This window comes from Salarias fasciatus, chromosome 13 (assembly GCF_902148845.1).
Source record: "Salarias fasciatus chromosome 13, fSalaFa1.1, whole genome shotgun sequence".
NCBI lineage: Eukaryota > Metazoa > Chordata > Actinopteri > Blenniiformes > Blenniidae > Salarias > Salarias fasciatus.
Genome location: NC_043757.1, coordinates 922,354 through 944,540, shown reverse-complemented (window position 1 = coordinate 944,540; position 22,187 = coordinate 922,354). Strand labels below are relative to the sequence as shown.

Sequence of the window (22,187 nt, the reverse complement as noted above, 5' to 3'; positions counted from 1 at the left end):
CAGCAGAGGGAACGTCTCGCCTCACAAACTGATTCAACAGGTGCAATAATCAACTCAAACCTGTCCAGAGGCCGGGACTCACACGGCAGCTCGTACTTTCTTGTCTTGCTGGGTCTGAGAGAGACGCCCAGCCGGTGAGTCGATCGGCTTCACTCTCATGCTCACCTCTCTCTGGGCTCACCTTCAGCCGTTCCACTCGGCTGACAGCAGTGAAACACCGCCGAAGGCTCTGAAAAGGGTTTTTCCGGTGAACTGATGTGGACTCTCTGGGCGTAAGGAAACGGAACGAGACATCCGAGGGAGATTCAGAAGAAGTTAAAGTTTCCAGGCTGTAATCAGAGTGGGAAGCCGTGACGGGGGTTCTGGGAGGTGAAAGTGTGGCTTCGGGTTTGGTGGCATGTTGTAGCTAACGACGAGCCGATAATTGCCTGATGCCTTCGTCTTGTTGTTGCAGCATCGTCCGCCTGTTTTCCTCCGACAGGAAGAGAGTGGAGAACGCTCTGGAGAACTGCAGGCTGCCCTACGGACGGGTGAGAACCTTCAGTCGGCCTGTTCAGAACGAAGTCCACGTTGTCCTGGTCCCGGCCCTGGCCATGGTCCTGGTCCTGATCCTGGCCCTGGTCCATTTCCCCCCATTGTTATGTTTAGTGTTTTGTTGTCTGCAGCACCCAGTGGTGGACCAACATGAAAAGTACATGGTTTTCAGTGTTTCTGCCGTTTCCATAGAAACGGACATCATTTTCAATACATCACTGTTTACATATGAAACTTGTGCCTTCACTGGATCCAGACTCTTGGCGGAGAACCTTCCAGCTGTGCCATGAGCTACAGCAGGGATGGGCAACTGAAATGATAGAGAGCCACATTTGTCGTGATGCCCCCGGTGGCGGGCCATGCTCCCGGGAAATTGTCCGGGGGGGGGTCGGCAGGCAGCGTGCCTCTCTCTCTTTCACACTGTTGGACGCTGCAGCCGCGGACGGCGTGCCATTTGGAGGCCATAGTATTTCATTGCAACCGAATGTGTGCAGCAGAAGACACATTTTTTTCTTTCAAAAAAAATTAAATGGTGAGGCCGTACGGAGGAAGGGTGCGGGCCGTGTGCACCCCGCGGGCCACCAGTTGCCCCTCCCTGAGCTACAATCACGTTCATTGTAGGTTTAATAAAACATTGGAAGCAATTTTAGTTGTTTCAAGAAAAATTAGTATAAATTAAACTATTTCCCATTTTTATCGACATGATGTGAAAAACATTTTCGAGTTTGGATCCAGTCAGTCCTCCACCCGTCTCCGGAACAGTTCTGTGCTCTCTGCACAGCAGCAGACACTGATTCTATCTTTTTCTGAGCACTTCCTGGTGAATCCATCCTACCTGTAGGGACGGGTACCGTCCACATCTGAACCGATACGGTACCAGTACCCGGTACCCAGGAATCGGCTCCGGTACTCAACGGGACCAGTTCTCGGTACCTTTGTGTGTTTAAGTGGTGACAGATGTTCATTTGTTGCTGGCTGCAAATAACGAGTTGCTAAGGATGCTAGCAATATAACAGATACTAGTGTGCTAATGGATCCTAGCGTGCTAACAGATGCTAGCGTGCTAACGGTGCTGAATGCAGGAGATGTAGCCGGTCATTCCTCAGCCTGGAGAAAAGTCTTGTGCTGAACCAGGAGCTTCCTACTGTGGGTCTGCTGACATGCTAGCATGCTCTGTTGACACGCTAGCTACTGACATCGCTACACTCGTGTGTGTGCAATGCTGTGTTCAGATCCCGAGTGTTTCCAGCTCTTCCACTCCCGCACAGTCACAGGATGCGTTCAGGAGCCAAAACATGGAGCCGTTTGATTTTACGTGAATGGGCGCTCGGTAGTACCGACGGAATTCGGTCGGTACCGATGAAAGTACCGTGTTCGGTCCCCATCCCTGCCCACCTGGTCACTCTCACACTCAGCGGTCGGTCCTGGTGGTTCCACGGTGCTGGTCGGGATGAACGGAGCTCACTATCGGAGTCGGAGGGGGGGGGGCTCTGGAGGAGCCGACGCCAGGCCTTCACCGCCGGCCGCTTGACGTCTTCGTGTGTTTTACATCCACAGGGTGACAGCATCAAACTGGAGGACTTCACGCTGGACGTTTACCGGAACTTCCTGGAGAGTTTGTGTCCGCGCCCGGAGCTCGGGAACATCTTCAAACTGCAGTGAGTCCGCTGGAAACCCGTCAGACGCTCACCTCGCAGCTGAGAGCCTCATTAAAGAGGAAGAAGCTGCTCCTTAACCGTTCTCTGCTTCAGGCCAGTTTCTTTGATATGTGGAGAGAAGCGTCCCATCGGTGCTCCGTCAGAGACTGAAGAGAGGCCCCAATCTCAGACTTTAATGTGATTGTCATGGTCTGAACTCAGTTTAGTCGAGAGAGAGTCAATGAGAAACAAACGCGGCTTCACCCCCCCATCAGCTGGTCAGCGAAAAACCGAACGGCAGGAATGAATCGTCCGTCTCTCAAAACAGAGAATGCTCTGATGATCTGGATGTTAGAGGAGGAAGATGCTCTATAGTCCAGATGTTAATGTGAATCGGTGGGAGTTCTGTCATTAAAATTCACTTTTCCGAGATGTTGAGAGCAGGGTTCCCGCTATAAAAAAAATGGCACCGGACAACGTAACCGGCAGGTTTTCAATTTACTGGACAAGCGTTTGATTTTCCAGTCAAATATTATCTGAATCAATTGAGCTTAAATGCTACAAAGTGTACTTTTCAAAGGGCCCCGCCCTCGCCTGTCAAATTTCGTGCGGACTAAACTTCAATAGAGGGTCGGGGAATTTAAAAAGTTTTGTTCCTCATAGACCAGGCCGGTTCATGAAAGATAAGATTCGGGGTTTTATTGTTGTTGTTTTCTTTAATAAAATGAGGTGGAAATGGCCTTTTTTAATTCAATTTTTGCTTGGAGGGAATATTCAAACAAAAATTGAGCTTGGAGGGAAGATTTTTCTCCGGACATTTTGACCGGTGGTGTTAAAATATGTCGGACTTCGGCAGATTTTACCGGTCAAAGTCCGGTAATGACCGGATAACGGAAACCCAGGTTGGGAGCGCCTGTGTGGTGACGGTGTTGTGTTGTGCGACGTGTGCAGAGGAGGGAAGGACGGAGCACTGTCCATCGACCAGATGACCGACTTCATCAATAACAAGCAGCGAGACCCTCGACTCAACGAGATCCTCTACCCGCCTCTCCGGCCCGCCCAGACCCACGCCGCCATGGAGCGCTACCAGCAGGACCAGGACCAGCTCAGACAGGGTACACACACACACACACACACACACACACACACACACACACACACACACACACACACAAACACCACAACATGCTTCCTGAGCACTACTTCCTGAGTACTGTCTGTTCTTGCAAAATACTCAAGTAACAATTACATCTGATTCAACGCATCTGAAAAGGCAAAGGAAGAAGTGAAAGTTTTTCAACATTTTTTATGAAATTAAAATTTTTGTAGACGGAGCACAAGCAGTCAGACTTCAGGTTTAATATTTTGTCATTTTGCTTTTAAGATTAGATTCATTTAAAGATTATAAAGAAGTTTATCAGTAATGTTTCAGTACAGTAATCCACAGATGGTAACGTCTAAAAATGTTTTATTGAATAAGATGTGCTTTAATAATGTGTGTGCGTGTGGGTGTGCATGTGCGTGTGTGTGTGTGTGTGTGTGTGTGTGTGTGTGTGTGTGTCACCTCCAGGCCTGATCTCTCTCCAGGCGTTCTCCAGTTATCTGTCCAGTGATGAAAACGGCGTCATTCCTCCAGAGAAGCTGGATCAGTCGGAGGACATGAGCTTCCCTCTGTCCCACTACTTCATCAAGTCGTCACACAACACGTACCTGACAGGTAGGCAGGGCGCCGGGGGGTGTGGCTGCAGGGCGCCGGGGGGCGTGGCTGCAGGGCGCCGGGGGGCGTGGCTGCAGGGCGCCGGGGGGCGTGGCTGCAGGGCGCCGGGGGCGTGGCTGCAGGGCGCCGGGGGCGTGGCTGCAGGGCGCCGGGGGGCGTGGCTGCAGGGCGCCGGGGGCGTGGCTGCAGGGCGCCGGGGGCGTGGCTGCAGGGCGCCGGGGGGCGTGGCTGCAGGGCGCCGGGGGCGTGGCTGCAGGGCGCCGGGGGCGTGGCTGCAGGGCGCCGGGGGGCGTGGCTGCAGGGCGCCGGGGGCGTGGCTGCAGGATGCTGGGGATGTGGCTGCAGGGTGCTGGGGGGCGTGGCTGCAGGACACCAGGGGGCGTGGCTGCAGGGCGCTGGGGGGCGTGGCTGCAGGGTGCTTCCAGGCATTGAGCTCCTTTCCAGGGCAGCTGATGACTTTGTAAAGCCTCAAAGCGTCTTCTTCAACTCCATGGCGACGGAGGCCGAGTGTTTCCAGAAAGTCTCGTTTTCGTCCGTCTCCACGGCGACGGAGGCCGAGTGTTTCCAGAAAGTCTCGTTTTCGTCCGTCTCCACGGCGACGGAGGCCGAGTGTTTCCAGAAAGCCTCGTTTTCGTCCGTCTCCATGGTGACGGAGGCCGGGTGTTTCCAGACAGTCGTGTTCTCGGTGGCTGTGGGTATCGCTGTCATGTAAATGAATCTCCCAAACACAACAAAACTTCTGTGTTTTCACTTGAGATCGTCTGAATGGGGCCAAACTGTGATTTTAGAAGGGCGCCATCCCAGAGAGACACGTGTAGAATTTTCTACACGTGAAAATTTTCTAAACGTGAACATTTTTTTCTCAGGATAAATTGTGGTCAAAATGTTTTTGTGTTACGTTTTTACTGTCCGGGCTACGTTTTTCCATGAGGCCCATTAACCAGAGAAGCCCTGAAAGGACTCTGACTTCCCTCCGCCCACAGACAGAGCTGGGCTCATTTCTGTGCCTCTTTGTGCTTCTGCTCATTTCACAGTTACGATCCATGTAATCTTTCTGACCTGTCTACCGTGGAAGTGTGATATTTGGCCTCCTAATGCAGAGCGCCTGCAGCGTTCACCTGCTGTTTACGATGAGCTCTTCATCTGCTCCTGCACTGCAGATTATTTATAGGAAGACAAACACATACACAGGAAGTTTGTTATCACTTAGTATCTGTTTATTTTTTTGGCCAGAATTTGTCCTGAAATGCATGTTTCAGTGTTGGACGTGTCCATCTGGGATGCGTCTTTCTGGGACTAAACCTTTAAAAGTGGTTAGGAACGTCGGCTACTGGCAATCCACAGGTTGGCTGTTTGTTCATTCAGCGCCTGGTACAGATACCAGGCAGTGTGCCGGACGCGAGGCGACCCAGCAGCGAAGGGTCTGAGCCAGTCGACGGTTTGATTCTGCAAACAGAGGAGTGTATCGAGGCGACACGCAGATCCACACCCAGGCCTTTAGCCTTTCTCAGCGTGACGCTGATCTTCAACAACAACCCCTACGTCTGCATTTCCTCGAACCAAAGGTCTTTACTGGGATGGAAGTGTGTGTCCGACCTGACATGGAGCAGTGAACTGTGGGTAAAAGCAATGAGCTCTAAACAAGACGGACAAACAGCCAGAACCTCAACGGTCCCAATGAAAACAGCTCGAAAGAATCAGAGCTTCAAATGAGACTCGACACAAACCTCTCCTACCTGAATGAATGGATGAATGAATGTGTTTCAGTGTGAAGCTTTTCACTCTGTGTGTGTGTGTGTGTGTGTGTGTGTTTCAGCCGGCCAGCTGGCAGGAAGCTCGTCGGTGGAGATGTACCGGCAGGTTCTCCTGGCCGGCTGCCGCTGTGTGGAGTTAGATGTCTGGAAAGGACGAACGGCGGAGGAGGAGCCGGTCATCACTCACGGATTCACCATGACGTCTGAGATCTCTTTCAAGGTCAGTTTCAGCTTCTCCCGGGACACGAAGTCAAGTTTCTCCTTTCCTCAGCTGCAGTTTGACCCCATGCGACCCTCTGTGGGACGCTGTTTGTCAATCTGAGTGACTTTAAATGTTTCCTGCTGTCTCATCCTGGTTGATTTTACACAGTCAGTGACGAAGTGCTCCAGACGTTGTGTTTCTGTGTTTCTGTCCTTCATCTCTTTGGTTTTCTTCCTCTGTTCCTCTGGATTTCTTGTTGTTGCCCTCAGAGTCTCAGTTCATCAGTATTTCCTCTTCTCTTCTTTCTCTCTCTTTCTTTGTCATGTTCCAGTTTGTGTCCTGAGGACAGAAATGTGTGACGTTTGAGTCGGTCTGAGCAGCTGTATTTTTCAAAGTGCTCTTAAAAATTGGTTCAGCCCATTAATTTAATGATCACAGGCTGATGAACGTTAAATCTGACAGTCCTGGTTGGCAGGTTCTAACACAATCTGTCATATACCGTTTCAACGACTCTATTCAGAGCAGCGACACAACGCTGAGGTTTGAGCTGAGATGCTAACATTAAAGCTAGCTATCTGCTGTCACCCGAGCTACCTGCTATCAAACTAGCTGTCTGCTATCAAACTGGCTACTCTCTATCAAGCTAACTACCTGCTATCAAACTAGGAACCCGATATCAAACTAGCTCCCTACTATCAAACCAGCCTAAGACCCAGAATGCAACAGCTGCAAGAGAAGTTTCAGGACATTTCTCTGATTTTACAGCAGAAGTTTTCATAAACTGGCTTCATGTTGTACAACTGAGCTTTCAAAGTCCATCATGGGCCTCCTGGCTGGACCCGCCACTGCACGGCTCCATCACTGTCTGGCGCACTGACCTTCCAGGACTACATCCTGAGCCATGGGATCAAGGTCTACTTCCACCTTATGAACGGCTGTCCATCGGCCTCATTGTCCGCTCTGGTTCCAAGACTTCGCTCAGGATCCGGGCGTTCAGCGAGATCTGCTGCGAGCAGCCTCCTGCCTGAACCACGTCACAGGAATAGCTATGGGCAAAGATCCTTCTTTTCTGCGCTCACCGGGGCCTGGAGCGGGATTCCGCTGAATATAAGAACCATTCAAACCCCTGGACGATTTAAGAAAACTCTAATCAAGCACTTGGCAGACGGCCATCGCTGTGACCACGAGTGACGGGGGCCACCAGCCCTCTACAGTGTGACTCCCCCATTTGTATGTCTGACTGTTTGCTGTGCTGTTGTGTGTCTGTCTGTTTGTCTTTTGTGTTGCTGCAGAGCAGGAACCTGCTGAAAACCAGCATTTGCTGAGTCAGGCCAGATTTTGTTTTAATCTTTTCCTGTCAAAATAAATAAAATAAATAAATAATAAATAAATGTTGAGATTTGAGTCATTTCCTCTGATAAGTGTTTTGTGTTTGCTAAAAGACTCATATTTCCATCAGATATACTCTGCAGTACCACAAACAAAATCTTGAAAGTTTGAATTCCCAGGTTTTTACAGCTGTGTTTCACTGGTCCAGCTGGACTCCACCACAGCAGTGCAGGCCTGACTCCAGGACCAACATGTGACCAGCTGTTTACGGCGAACACACAGTCATCTGTGCCAAATCAACACAGTCAAAGCTTTAAGGGAGTCGATGTTACGACTCCAGATAATCACTCCTGCCTTCTCCAGGATAACACAGGTCAATCAGAGGTCATGTGACTGCTGTCCGCTTTCAACCTCTTGCATCAGCTGGAAAAGAACCAGAGCCTGATTCCTCCTGGAATCCTTCTTGACACTGACTGAAAACCGATCCATTCTGTCTGGTCTGGCTGTGGTGGTCCAGGAGGTGATTGAAGCCATCGCAGAGTGCGCCTTCAAGACGTCGCCCTTCCCTGTCATCCTCTCCTTCGAGAACCACGTAGACTCGTGAGAACCTTTGTCTCTTTCCATCTCTGACGGTTTAGCAGATTCTGAGCTTTACTGACGTCTTCCTCGTTTTCTGTTTGATCGTACGACAGTTTGAAGCAGCAGGCCAAGATGGCTGAATACTGCCGCTCCATTTTTGGAGATGCTCTGCTGATTGACCCTCTGGACAAATATCCAGTAAGAACACACACACACACACACACACACACACACACACACACACACACACACACATCCATTCATTTCCTGCAGACTGACTGTACTCCTCTACTTTCTACCTTGTCACTGTACTCTAAACCCTTTGAATGTCTTGAGCTGCCGTCTCGGCCAGGCTTCCCTTGGAAAAGAGATTGCTGAGGCTCAGCTGGACTGACCCGGTTCAGTAAAGGCTAAATGACAAGAAAATAAGACCTACTCTGATATGATTTCTGATCAACATAAACTCGACTCTGATCACAGTCTTTCTGTAGAGCGCGTTGTCATCAGTGTATTGGATGATTTTGTGGACAGATTGCTGTTCCCACACACACCAGAGGAGTGCAGGATTTACAGTACTGACTATCAGAGACGGTGAGTCTCATGTGGTCGGCAGTTGGACGTGGTCTCGAGCTCACTGGCTGTCTTTCGTCCCCGCTGTGTGTCTGCAGCTGGAGTCGGGCGTCCCGCTGCCCAGTCCTCAGGAACTGATGGGAAAAATCCTCATCAAGAACAAGAAATCCCACAAACCCGCCAACAACGCCGACACCAAGCGACTGACGGACCAACCTGCCAATCAGAGCAACGAGCCGCTGTCTCCTAGCAACAACACAGGAGGTGAGACGCAGAGACAGAAGCTCTCAGGTCCACGTGAACGATATTCAGCTGCGACTCTCTGAACAGACCGTCAGATTCTACCGAAAACTCAGGACCGGCAGGCGACCGGCATTCAGGCTGCCGTTTACCGGCACCAGTCGCCAGAGAAGCGGCTCTTTTGTCCGTTTGTCTTCCAAACTGTTTTCACATTCAGCAGCTGTATGTCCTCTCAAGCGTGAGTCACCAGCAACGCTTTTAAAAAGCTCCACAAATGGAGCTGTGGGCTCCAGCGCCGTCCAGAAGGACTGGCAGAGGGACTCTGAGGACAGCGGGTTCTATTCTCTACATTCATTCAATAGTGGATTCTAGGTTTTATTGGAAAATACTGTTTTTTCTCTGTCGATTTCTGAAAACTCTTCTTCTCCTTCCATCATGACATTAATCACAGTGAAGCTTCTGCAGTCTGCTGGTGTCTTTACCTGTTCCAGTGAGCAGGACCTCCAAGAACCCGCCCCAGAGTCCAGTCTGGTCCTCAGGTCAGAACCCCCCCCAGAGTCCAGTCTGGTCCTCAGGTCAGAACCTGCCCCAGAGTCCAGTCTGGTCCTCAGGTCAGAACCCGCCCCAGAGTCCAGTCTGGTCCTCAGGTCAGAACCCGCCCCCACAGAGTCCAATCTGGTCCTCAGGTCAGAACCCGCCCCCACAGAGTCCAATCTGGTCCTCAGGTCAGAACCCGCCCCCACAGAGTCCAGTCCACCCCCAGTCCAGAACCCGCCCCCCAGGGATCCAGTCCATTAGTGCAGTACGTTGATTTCACCAGCAGGGGCGACCTTCAGTCCGTATTCTGTTCAGGATTGATCCAGATGGAGAAATGTCTCTTTTCTAGAATTTAACAAGTTTTCCTGCTCAGAATCCGAAGCGGATTTCCTCGGTTCCAGATGGATCCGATCTTCCTCGTGATGTTTGATGAGCACTCAGTCAGAGACGGGTTTCGACCCTGGTTTTTAACGCCGTTACTTCCTGGTCCGCTCCGCTTGAGGTCAAACTGCTGCTTGTGGAAACTGAGCTGAAATGAGTCTTCAGGCTCCGGGGTCGCGACCCTTCAGACCAGGAAGCTGAGCGTCGCTCGGAGTGGAAACGCTTCCTGCTCTCCTCCCCCGTTTTCACATTTGACTCTCTCTTTAGTGAAGATGACGGGATTCACCGATCAGCCATAACATTATGACCACTGAAAGGTGACATCAGAAACAGGTGAGCTGCTTTCCCAGCATGCCTTTCTACTTCACGTGTCTATGAGCAGGAAGAGATGCTCTGGTCCACTCAGACCTCCAGCGGGGGTTAAATTCCTCTCCGAAGGGTTGAGAGTCTGGCAGACTGCTGTATGAAGGCCTCGTGTCACCCTGCAGCCCTGAACTCGCCTCCTGCAGGAAGCCTTTTGTGGCCTCTGTGTGAAAACACGTAGTTTCTGTGTTTGTTTCAGAAAAGTTTCATATTCGCACAGCAGCGTTCTGAGAACAGTGTCTGTTCGCTTGGAAACAGCAGAAACACCAAAAACAGTGGAGCTCGGTTGTAGGGACTGAGAGTCAGACGCTCTGGAGGAAAACAATGTTCCGATCGTTCATCTACTGAGCATGAGCAGAGGAGCTGGTCTCTGTGACCATGGGGGCAGAACCAGGGGCAGAACCAGGGCCAGGAGCAGAACAAGGACAGGGCTCTGGGGTGGGACCAAGAGTGGGACCAGGAGCAGGGCAAGGAGCAGGAGCAGGACTAGGACCAGGCCCAGTACCTGGAGCAGGACCAGGCGTTCTCAACGAAAGCGTCGTCTTGTCAGCCGGTTCACAGAAAGACGTCAGCAGACCGAACAGGGGCAGGATGCACTCCGGTGGTCATAATGTTGTGGATGATGGTTGAAGTGTCGGGCTGGGACCCGGTCGGCCTGCTTCCTGCCTGTACCAGCTGGACTCGCACTGCTGTGTTTGACTGCATGAGGACTTGCTTCGTTTTGACAGAGATGGAGGCTGAGAGTGAGGAAGATGATGATGATGAAGATGATGATGGTAAAAAGGTCAGTGGTGGCGTCTCACAGCCGTCACCGTCTGTTTGCAGCACTGCTTCTCGTGTTTGGTGGTTTGTTTTCACGTCATGGTGGGCGGTCATCGTGGTCCAGGTCTGGAGGTCCAGGTCTGGAGGTCCTGACAGGTCTGGAGGTCCTGACAGGTCTGGAGGTCCTGACAGGTCTGGAGGTCCAGGTCTGGAGGTCCTGACAGGTCTGGAGGTCCAGGTCTGGAGGTCCTGACAGGTCTGGAGGTCCAGGTCTGGAGGTCCTGACAGGTCTGGAGGTCCAGGTCTGGAGGTCCTGACAGGTCTGGAGGTCCTGACAGGTCTGGAGGTCCTGACAGGTCTGGAGGTCCAGGTCTGGAGGTCCTGACAGGTCTGGAGGTCCAGGTCTGGAGGTCCTGACAGGTCTGGAGGTCCAGGTCTGGAGGTCCTGACAGGTCTGGAGGTCCTGACAGGTCTGGAGGTCCAGGTCTGGAGGTCCTGACAGGTCTGGACCTCTCCTGGGTTCCACCGTGTTCTGTGAACGTTTGCTTTTATTTGCAGTGACTCGTGCTTCATGTTTCTTCATTGCTCTTGTTCATTTTTCATCTGTATTGTTTTTCATGACGTGGAACCCGTGTTTGTCTGTGTGCATTATGGGAAAAAATGATGGAGAATCAGAAGAGTGAAGATGTGTTGAAGCTGAAGATTCATCCATTCACAACATGAAGACCAGAGTCTGAGGCAGGAAGCAGTCCAACGGGGGGGTCAGAGCAGAGCCAGGGGTCACGGAGGGGTCAGAGCAGAGCCAGGGGTCACGGAGGGGTCAGAGGAGAGCCAGGGGTCACAGAGGGGTCAGAGCAGAGCCAGGGGTCACGGAAGGGTCAGAGGAGAGCCAGGGGTCACGGAGGGGTCAGAGCAGAGCCAGGGGTCACGGAGGGGTCAGAGGAGAGCCAGGGGTCACGGAGGGGTCAGAGCAGAGCCAGGGGTCACGGAGGGGTCAGAGCAGAGCCAGGGGTCACGGAAGGGTCAGAGGAGAGCCAGGGGTCACGGAGGGGTCAGAGCAGAGCCAGGGGTCACGGAGGGGTCAGAGGAGAGCCAGGGGTCACGGAGGGGTCAGAGCAGAGCCAGGGGTCACGGAGGGGTCAGAGCAGAGCCAGGGGTCACGGAGGGGTCAGAGAAGAGCCAAGGGTGACGGAGGGGTCAGAGCAGAGTCAGGGGTCACGGAGGGGTCAGAGCAGAGCCAGGGGTCACGGAGGGGTCAGAGGAGAGCCAGGGGTCACGGAGGGGTCAGAGGAGAGCCAGGGGTCATGGGGGGATCAGAGCAGAGCCAGGGGTCACGGAGGGGTCAGAGCAGAGCCAGAGGTCAACAGAGGGACCGGACAAGGATGCCACTGAACCTCCATCCAGCCCCGAGCTTGAACCTGAGAATGTCTGCAGACAGTCTGTCCCCGGTGGACCAGCAGATGGTCTCTCAGGTCTCAGGTCTCCGAACAGGAACTTACTGGACGTCACAGTGAAGCCAAACGAGACCGAACACTCTGGACTCTCGTGTTCCGGAGTCTCTCCTGCTTTTTCTTTGACCTTTGACCGTTTCTGTTCCCGACCGATGGAGCTCAGAACCCTGAAGCAACATCTTGGAAATGGTGGAACCATCTCCATGGAGACGGGGACGGCGCTGGCGGAGCCGCTGCTGGTCACCGGCTCTTTGACGCCGAAACGAGGCGTCTTCATGCGTAACAGAACGTAAAGAGCGAGCGAGAGCAGCGGCGGAAACTCATCAACCAGAAATACAGACGCAGCGAGACAGACACGTAGAAACCTCCAGAAGAAGAAGAACCTGGTGAACCAGAGCAGACCGCCGCTCCCAGCATGCACCGCGCCCGCCGTTCAGCTCAGCCAGACTCCTCTAAACCACCGGAGGGGGTCGGATCTGGAAGAGAGATCCAGGAGTCCAGCGTCTGTCTGGTGTCGTTGTTGCTGCTGTTGCTGTTGCTGCTCCTCCATGTGTGCGTCGTGTTGCTGTACCTGACTGGACGCTGCTGCTGTCCCTGCTGTCTCTCGTCTCCGTCTGGGAGTTTGACCCCCTGCTGTGTCTCGCAGGGCTCGGCCGAGCGGGAGGCCGTGGCCACGGAGGAGATGTCCACGCTGGTCAACTACGTCCAGCCCACCAAGTTCAACTCCTTCGAAGCCTCCAAGAGTAAGACCGTGCGGCTGAAGCGTGACGGAGGGTCGACCCGTTCATCAGTCAGATTCAGAAGATTCAGTTAAACTGGGATTAATCTCAGAATCAGGGTTACAGTTTTCTGTTGAACCTGGAACCTCATGTGTGATGAGTTCACCTCATTTTACTGTCAGAGGGGCTTTTTCACCCTGTACAGCACAGGTGCATTATGGGACATAGTTTATGTTCAGTTCGGGTGAATTAAAGCTCGTGTCCGGAGTTTACGTTCGTTTCCAACGTATGTATCATTTTTCAACAGAGCTTAAATGTGTCAGTCTGGTTCGATACTACAATATAATATCAGCATAAAGCAATATAAACATTTATTTATGAGCCCCGCCTTCGTCTCATAGACCCCCATGTTATCCGAAAAAGCACCGGTCAGTGTCAGCCAATAGACTTCGAGCTTCTGCATTCTCGTGTTGTCAATCAAAGTGTGGAGCAGCCAGAGAGCACGGCCGCTCGCCCAGCAGAGGAGAGTTAGCTCCGCAGCAGCCGCCGCTTACCTCGGATATATCCACCGTCTGCTGAACATCCACCGGAAACAGCTAAACGTGTCGGATGCTGTAGGAGTCGGAGGCTCTCATTTTCACCCGACGGATAATAGCGTGCACAATTAAAGGGGCGTGGCTTGGTCGCTCATGAAAGCAGAGGGAGGGAGGAGCCTCCAGACATTGGATTAAAAAAAACCCTCTCTCGTTCAAAACTCCGGACATGAGCTTTAAGAGGGCCGGATTCTTCAGCTGAAGTTCCGGATCTCCTCCTGTAGCCGTGTTCTGGAGCAGGGGGGCCAGTCCTGGTCCTGAAGCAGGTCCAGCAGGTTCTAGGAAATTCTCTCTCAGTGATCATTTCATTGCTAATTAAGACTGTCTGATGAGAAATGTTTCACATTACGGGCTGAAAACTGCCTCAAATGCAAAATAACACACTTTTAAAACACGCAGTAGATCATCATTAACTCTGTGAATTCTGTGTTGAATCACAATTTAGAAAAATTAATCTTCTGACAGCCTGAAATATTAAACCAGAGTGCTGCTCGACAAACCGACATCTGTGTGTGTGTGTGTGTGTGTGTGTGTGTGTGTGTGTGTGTGTGTAGAGGCAGCCCGCTGCTACCACATGTCGTCGTTCGTGGAGACCAAAGCGTTGGAGCATCTCACCAAGTCGCCGGTGGAGTTCGTGGAGTATCCTTGGTTACCATGACAACCGCCTCTCTTCTTCTAATTCCTTTTTTTCTCTCGCTTTATGCTCTTTTTTATGTGTAAAACCTTAAAGAAAAAGGCTGAATGAGTCACAGTGACTTTAAATTGAATTTTATTTTTAATTAAAAACGGTAATCTTCAAAGGGACAGAGGGAAGTTAAAAAGGAGTCGTGCGCCGACACGGCTCCAGGTTCGATTCCGTCCTCCGGGGTTTGGGTTCCAGCAGGACGGTGTGTTGATCTGAGGGTCTCCTGGTTCCAGTGTCTGTTTGTGTCCCTGACTTCCCTGAAACCAGGTATAATAAGTCCCAGCTGAGCCGGATCTACCCCAAAGGAACCAGAGTGGACTCGTCCAACTTCATGCCGCAGCTGTTCTGGAACGCCGGCTGCCAGCTGGTGGCGCTCAACTACCAAACCATAGGTGAAGGGTTCCTCCAGCCGTGAAACAGGTGTTTTCTGGGTGATAGTGTATGAAGACGTCTGGCTGGTCCAGAACCAGAAGAGCCGTAGCCTGTTTAATCCTTGTTCTCATGACTTAAACTTGTTAAGGACAGTTTCTCAAAACGTGCCTCAACCTCAAACACATGGTTGACTTGATTTGGTTTGAATTCAGGCTCTGTAAATAGATTCAGTCAGTCGCCGGCTTCTTGTTTCCTCCCATTAGAGGATATTTCCCACCGCTCTTCATTTGGAGCCGAACCGCTGATATTTTTAGCCGTTCTGTACTTTTGAGCAGATCCAGATTTTTTCTCAGTCAGCAGGGAGGACTTCACGGCCGTCCAGCGCTGGACGCCGTCCAGGCAGCAGACGCTCAGCGTAGTGAATGAGCCCAGTAGGAAGTTTACTTCAGAGAGCACCGACGCCCAGAATAGCGCCGCTCCTCGCCGCCGCCCCTCCCCGGTGAGCGGTCCTGACGCCGGCTCTCCGTTCCAGATCTGTCCATGCAGCTCAACCTCTTCATGTTCGAGTACAACGGCCGCAGCGGCTACAGGCTGAAGCCGGAGTTCATGAGGCGGCCGGACAAACACTTCGACCCGTTCACGGAGAACACGGTGGACGGCATCGTGGCCAACACCCTCTCAGTGAAGGTACGGTCCCGACAGACCCGTCCTGAGGACCAGGTGCCGAGGACTGGCTCCAGTAGTCCTGCACATCCGTCTGTTCAGATACGTACATCCGGGTACATCCAGGACCTCCGGGTACCCGGAGCGGTCCGAGTTCAGGACTCTTCATCACCTCTTCTAGTCTCACAGCAGTTTGAAGGACTTGAAGTCCAGAACGCCGGACATGTGGAGCGTCTCATGTTTCTGGCGTGTGGTTCAGGTGATTTCGGGCCAGTTTGTGACGGAGCGGAGGGTGGGGGTGTACGTGGAGGTGGAGATGTTCGGCCTTCCAGCAGACACCCGGAGGAAAGCCCTGAAGACCAAGACGTCCCAGAACAACAACGCCATCAACCCAGTGTGGGACGAGGAGCCCATCGTCTTCAAGAAGGTGACAGGAAGTGACAGGAAGTGGGGGGAAATGAGAGGAAATGAGAGGAAGTGGGGGGAAGTGAGGGGAAGTCAGTGGAAATGAGCATCGGATTAAGTGAGAGGGAGTCAGAGGAAGTGAGGAAATGAGAGGAAATGAAAAGAAGTAAGGGGAAAAAGTCAGAGGAAGTGAGGGGAAGTGAGCATCTTCAAGAACGTGACAGGAAGTGAGGCGGAGTGAGGGGAAATGAGAGGAAGTGGAGGGAAATGAGCGTGTTCAAGACGGTGGGAGTCAGAGGAATTGAGGAAATGAGAGGAAATGAAAAGAAGTAAGGGGAGGAAGTGAGAGGAAGTGAGTGAGCGTCAGAGAACAGGCAGGTTGATTTACACTCCTCATTCAAACAGGTGATTCTTCCCACTCTGGCCTCGCTGAGAATCGCTGCCTTTGAGGAAGGAGGGAAGTTCATCGGCCATCGAATCATCCCGGTTTCCGCCATCAGACCAGGTACTTCCTGTCTTCCTTCTCTTTCATCTGCCTCTCCTGCTGTTTCTTTGTCATCTTTCAGCCGCTCACTGCTCCACCTCTCCATCCATCAGTCATCTCTCAAGTCTTCTTCTCCCTCTTTTCTTGTTTCGCCATCTTTTTTGCAGGTTTCCTCCATCGTTTTGTGATTTTTTTCTCCATCTTTTCTTCGTTTCTTCTCCATTTCTCCATCTTTTCCTGTAAATGTCCATTCAAGCCACTGTTCCATCGTTGTCTCTGTTCTTTGTGTATCTTGTGTATCGATTTTTCTTATTAATCCATAATTTATTCAGACTCCACCTCCTGAAAACACTTTAAATACAGAACAGATTCATCTATTTTATTTTTTTGGGTTAACTCCTCTGATTAACTTGATCAATGATTGAAACTGTAAAAACTGAATGATAGTGTGGATTATTATCATTCTGATCAGAATTACAATCACTTATTTGACTTTATTCATTTTCCTAGTGTGTGTGTGTGTGTGTGTGTGTGTGTGTGTGTGTGTGTGTGTGTCCAGAAAACGTGTCTCAGATCCACTGTCACATCTTTCCTGGGCTGAAATTAACAAGTGTGTCCAAACTGAAAGAGAAGACTAAACTTTACACTTTACACATTGCCTCTGGTTCCGTCAGCTCCTCTCAGTGTGTGTTTCTTCAGATTCACGTTTGACCTTGGCAGGCTCCTGAAGGTCGTGCGGCTCCTGGCGTTTCGGAGCCGACGAATCAGCTGACGATGTCGTGTTTGCGTCTGTAGGTTATCGATACATCGGCCTGCGGAACGAGAAGAACCAGTCCCTGATCCTGCCGGCGGTGTTCGTCTACATCGAGGTCAAAGACTACGTCCCCGACACCTTCGCAGGTACGAACCGTGAGAAGTCTGTCGGTAGGAGGAGCTTGACCCTTGACCCCCAGCAGCTGCCTCTGTCTGTGACTTCAGTTAAATACATGCATGGATTCTAAGACATGCATGAATGTTTTAACTTTTAACATCAAGGGGGCTCTGTGAGCCTGGTAAGGTTTGGCGCCCCCCAGTGGAGGGTCGCCCCCCCCCCCCCCCCCCCCGTTAATGTAAACCTCAGAGCCAAACAGCAAAGAGCCACAAAAAAGACAAAAGTCTCGTCAACCGGAGACTCCTGTGAGTTTCAGATTCAGCGTCGTTCTCTCATTCGGATCCCGACGGTTTAGTTTCAGTCTTTTCATTTTGGATTTTCACAGCAGTTTGTGAAAACATGAAAGAACATCAATGCTTTTTTGTAATTTTGTACTTTTGTTGCTACTTCATTGATACTTTTTATTTTTAATGCTACTTTGATCCATTTGAACTTTATTTGGTTCTTTAGAACAGTTTTTAGACAGATGTTCCTCTCTGAGTCTCCGCTGTTGTTATCATCTGAACTTCTGGAGGAGGTCCTGCTTCCAGGGAGCTGCAGGACGCCGGACGTCATCTGGAACCTTCTCCCTGCAGTGTCGGACTGTGTTGGACGAGCCTGACCCAGATGTTCCCTCCTGTTCCCTCCAGATGTGATCGAGGCTCTGTCCAACCCCATCCGCTACGTCAACCTGCTGGAGCAGCGGTCCAAGCAGCTGGCCGCCCTGACGCTGGAGGACGGCGAGGAGGACGTGCAGCCCGAGGTCAGGCCGGCTCCGCCCGTCCCCACCCGGCTCCACCCGTCCCCACCCGGCCCCGCCCGTCCCCGCCCGTCCCCACCTGTCCCCGCCCGGCTCTGCCCGTCCCCACACGGCCCTGCCCGGCCCCGCCCATCCCCGCCCGTCCCGGTCCGGCTCCGTCTGGGACTCACCCTGTCTCTTGGTGTCCAGGACGAGGTGGAGAGCTGCAGAGCAGCGGAGCGGAAGAACGACCCCAGATCGGCGCCGCTGGAGAACGGGCTGAGCCCGGCGTCCGGACCGGCAGGCCACACCCCCGTCGCCACCACGCCCAAATCCTCCGCCACCAATCAGCAAGCGGCGGCCACAGGTGGCGCCCTTCAGCCCGACGCAGCCCCTCTCGGAGTGGTGTGTGTCCCGGTGTGAACCTCGTCCTCTCTCTCCTCAGACGCTCCCAAACCGGCGGCCAAGACCGAAGACCTGGTCCTCAGCGTCCTGATCGGTCAGGATCCAGCTCCGGATCTCTGTCACCGGCTGCACCAGCTGCAGGAGGCGGCCGGTCTTTCCTGAACTGCCGTGTGTGTGTGTGTGTGTGTGTGTGTGTGTGTGTGTGTGTGTGTGCGTGCGTGCGCTCACAGAGGTGCCGGTGTGCAGCCTGGAGAACCTGCAGCAGTCCAAAGGTCACCAGAAGGAGCAGAGGAGGCAGTTCAAGGAGCTGAAGGAGCTGGTGAGGAGGCACCAGAAGAAAACCTCCGAGCTGCTCAGAGACTTCAGCAGCAGGAACAAGAAGACGGCGCGGCAGCGCAGCAAGGCCAGGTGACACACACACACACACACACACACACACACACACACACACACACACACATCAGGACCATTGTCAGCCTGACCTTAAAACATGTCATCAGATATAAAATAGTCCTCAAAAATCACTTCTTTTCCTGAACATGATCTGTTTCTGGATCTGGATCTGGTTCTCGTTCTGGTCGTCTGTCCCCTCGGTGACAGCAGTCCTCATGAGGAGACAGCACAAGGGTTTAGACCCTGACAGTCAGGGAACGAGGCCACATGGCTGTCAAGGTTCCAGGAGCCAGAGAGGAGAAGACACTGTCATCAGCGAACATCATGATCAGGACCTCTGATTGGTCAATCTGTCTCTGAGAACGTCTCTGATTGGTCGTTTCAGGGCGTCGGACACCGAGAAAGACGAGCGTCTCCAGCAGCTGAGGGACGAGCAGCACCAGCAGCTTCTGGCTCTGAGGCAGGAGCAGTACTACAGCCAGAAGTACCTCCAGAGGGAGCACATCAAGACGGTGAGCTACTGCTACTGCTGCTACTACTGCTACTACTACTGCTACTACTGCTGCTGCTACTGATACTACTGCTACTGCTGCTACTACTGCTACTACTGCTGCTGCTACAGCTGCTACTGCTGCTGCTACTGCTGCCGCTACTGCTACTACTGCTGCTACTGCTGCTACTGCTGCTGCTACTGCTGCTGCTACTGCTGGTACTGGTACTGCTACCACTACTGCTGGTACTGCTGCCGCTACTGCTGCTACTGCTACTGCTACTGCTACTGCTGCTGCTACTGCTACCGCTACTGCTGGTACTGCTGCTGCTGCTACTACTGCTGCTGCTAATGTTGCTGCTACTGCTGCTGCTACTGCTGCTGCTACTACTGCTGCTGGTACTGCTGCTGCTACTGCTGGTACTGTTACTACTGCTGCTGGTACTGCTACTGCTACTGCTGCTGCTGGTACTACTGCTACTGCTACTACTGCTGCTACTGCTGCCGCTACTGCTGCTGCTACTGCTACTGCTACCGCTACTGCTGCTACTGCTGCTGCTACTACTGCTGCTAATGCTGCTGCTGGTACTGCTACTGCTGGTACTGCTGCTGCTGCTGCTACTGCTGCTGCTACTACTGCAGCTGGTACTGCTGCTGCTGCTGCTGCTGCTACTGCTGCTGCTACTACTGCTGCTGGTACTGCTGCTGCTGCTGCTACTGCTGCTGCTGGTACTGCTGCTGCTGCTGCTACTGCTACTGCTACTGCTGCTACTTCTGCTGCTAATGCTGCTGCTACTGCTGCTGCTACTGCTGCTGCTACTGCTGCTGCTACTGCTGCTACTGCTACTACTGCTGCTACTGCTACTGCTGCTGCTACTACTGCAGCTGGTACTGCTGCTGCTGCTGCTACTGCTGGTACTGCTGCTGCTACTACTGCTACTGCTACTACTGCTGCTACTGCTACTGCTACCGCTACTGCTGGTACTGCTGCTGCTGCTGCTGCTACTGCTACTGCTGCTGCTGCTGCTGCTACTGCTGCTGCTGGTACTGCTGCTGCTGCTGCTGCTACTGCTCCAACAGGAGAAGTACATGTTTTCCAGTTTTCTGCCGTTTCCATGGAAACAGACATTGTGTAAACAATTGGTGTGTAAATGTGAAACTGTTGGTTTTTTTTACACGTTCCCATGGTAACAGAGCCCCAGTTGTCATGTTTGACCACATGATCTCTGCGCTCCTCTCATTGGACAACGGAAGGCCGTCGAGTTTAAACCAGGCGCCAGCCTCCACTCATAAAACATGAAGATAATGGGGAAGTGCAAAAAAGCTGTAATTCCGGGGAAATTCCAGCAGGAGGCGATGATGCTGGTTTCACAAAGACCCCCAGTGTCATTGAAACCATTCAAAAATGCCAATTTTCAGAGTGCAAATAAACATATAAAGCTCCTGGTTTCAGAACAGATTCTGGTCTCTGTCTCTAGTTTCTACAACCTGCTGCTTCACCAGACTCTGGTTTTCACATAAATCATTTGTTGGTTTTATATTAACAGTTAAAGTTCAGCATAAATCGCCCTATTACAGCGGCCCCTCTGTCCACGTGATGCGGTCACGTGATGGGCGGGACCAATCACATTTAATTCCGGTTTCAAATGTTCCATATGGAGACGTCCTTCTGGACTCGCTGAAGTCTTCAGGACAGGATTTGGGACGCTGTGGGTTACGTCACGAGAGCTCTGTCCATTTATTTACAATCTATGGTTTAAACCTCTGGAAAGCTTTGATTAAGAACCGGAGAACCAAGCACACTGGGTTCTGTGAAGGTCTGGACTGGATTGGCCAGTGGCCGGCTGTTCCACCAGTCAGAACCCCAGAGACCAACATCCACACTCCAGATGGTCCAGCAGGAACAGAGACCGGACCGGACTGTGATCCCAGCAGAGCCCCAGCCTAGTTTTTAAATCTCTGAATGTTTCACTGAGTGAGAAATGAACGTTCTTCTTCCAGCTGACAGAACGACTGACCAGCATGGCCGAAGAAATCCACAACTCCCAGATGAAGAAGCTCAAAGACATCTGTGACAAGTAAGAGTCTCACAGCGCTGCACACCGGGAATACACCGAGAATACACCGAGAATACACCGAGAACCAGGGCTCTGCAATCTGGGAGTCTCAGAATGTGACATGGTTAGGGTTAGGGTTATGGGGGGGGGGGTTCTCCAGCTGGGCTCTCCACTCAGGTCGTCCGTCCTCCAGGTTAACGCGTCTCGTTCTCACATCAGGTTGGATGTTTAGGAGGTGGAGAACGACGCTCCACCCATTCAGAGCGGAAACGTTTTTAAAGGAGGCCAGAACGTCTGCTGAGGCTCCTCCAGAAACGATCCAGAATGTTCTGTCACCATGGAGTGTCTTCGTCTGGATACTTTGGGTTGGTCCTGAACTTTGACCTCCACTCAGAGTGTCTCTTAAAGTTCGTCTCTCGTCTCTGATTCAGGGAGAAGAAGGAGCTGAAGAGACAGATGGACCGAAGGAGAACCGAGAAGATCAACCAGGCCAAGACCAAAGAGAAACACCTGGCGGAGGAGTACGGCCCGGGACACACACACACACACACACACACACACACACACACACACACACACACACACACACACACACACAGCCTGTCTTCATGCAGCGACCCAGCTGGCAGAGGACATGTCTCAGGTTGTCCGTCTGTCTGTGTTTCCAGGGAGAAGATTGAGATCAATAAGTCCTACGTCAACGAGGTGGTCCAGAACATCAAACGGGTGAGCCGTCCGTCCGTCCGTCCATCCGTCTCTCTGTCCATCCACCGTCTCTTACGGTCTGTCCGTGTCCTGCAGCTGGAGGAGACGCAGGCGAAGCGTCACGATCAGCTGGTGGAGCAACACAACCAGCTGCTGGCCGAGATCCAGGAGCTGAAGCCCAAGGTGAGCGGGGACCAGCAGGTGTCCTCTTTGTGTCCTCCACGGTAAAGCAAACCGCGTGTCTCGTCCGTCCTGAGATGGACGGCTGACGTCTCCAGGTTCTCCATGCTGCGTCCCTCGGCTGGATTTCACTGTGAGGGAGACGGTGTGTGGACCGCGTGGACCTGTCCCTCAGTGTTCTGTCCCCATGGACCAAACTGTGTCCACATCCGTCTCGCCTGTCTTCTGGAGACAAACTGAGACGCCGTCCTGTGTCTTCCTGCCTCATCCTCAGTGTCTTCGTTTGGGATGAAGCGTGTTTATAGCTGGAAACATCCACCTTCACCACAGT

At 52.3% G+C, this 22,187-nt stretch overlaps 1 protein-coding gene across 1 annotated transcript in view; it reads left to right on the top strand.

The window, feature by feature from the left end:
• Nucleotides 1-22,187, top strand: part of LOC115399045 (1-phosphatidylinositol 4,5-bisphosphate phosphodiesterase beta-1-like) — a 35,195-nt gene that overhangs the window by 9,642 nt on the left and 3,366 nt on the right. The window contains exons 7-31 of the mRNA XM_030106183.1: nucleotides 455-530; nucleotides 2,092-2,192; nucleotides 3,123-3,286; nucleotides 3,742-3,888; nucleotides 5,705-5,862; nucleotides 7,691-7,773; nucleotides 7,866-7,950; nucleotides 8,421-8,586; nucleotides 10,572-10,627; nucleotides 12,703-12,799; nucleotides 13,923-14,007; nucleotides 14,321-14,445; nucleotides 14,958-15,112; nucleotides 15,348-15,515; nucleotides 15,899-15,998; nucleotides 16,773-16,877; nucleotides 17,538-17,650; nucleotides 17,837-17,993; nucleotides 18,072-18,125; nucleotides 18,262-18,439; nucleotides 18,810-18,936; nucleotides 20,916-20,992; nucleotides 21,403-21,492; nucleotides 21,640-21,697; nucleotides 21,773-21,859. Coding sequence (XP_029962043.1) covers nucleotides 455-530; nucleotides 2,092-2,192; nucleotides 3,123-3,286; nucleotides 3,742-3,888; nucleotides 5,705-5,862; nucleotides 7,691-7,773; nucleotides 7,866-7,950; nucleotides 8,421-8,586; nucleotides 10,572-10,627; nucleotides 12,703-12,799; nucleotides 13,923-14,007; nucleotides 14,321-14,445; nucleotides 14,958-15,112; nucleotides 15,348-15,515; nucleotides 15,899-15,998; nucleotides 16,773-16,877; nucleotides 17,538-17,650; nucleotides 17,837-17,993; nucleotides 18,072-18,125; nucleotides 18,262-18,439; nucleotides 18,810-18,936; nucleotides 20,916-20,992; nucleotides 21,403-21,492; nucleotides 21,640-21,697; nucleotides 21,773-21,859 — 2,812 coding nt within the window. The remainder of the gene's footprint in view (nucleotides 1-454; nucleotides 531-2,091; nucleotides 2,193-3,122; nucleotides 3,287-3,741; nucleotides 3,889-5,704; nucleotides 5,863-7,690; nucleotides 7,774-7,865; nucleotides 7,951-8,420; nucleotides 8,587-10,571; nucleotides 10,628-12,702; nucleotides 12,800-13,922; nucleotides 14,008-14,320; nucleotides 14,446-14,957; nucleotides 15,113-15,347; nucleotides 15,516-15,898; nucleotides 15,999-16,772; nucleotides 16,878-17,537; nucleotides 17,651-17,836; nucleotides 17,994-18,071; nucleotides 18,126-18,261; nucleotides 18,440-18,809; nucleotides 18,937-20,915; nucleotides 20,993-21,402; nucleotides 21,493-21,639; nucleotides 21,698-21,772; nucleotides 21,860-22,187) is intronic.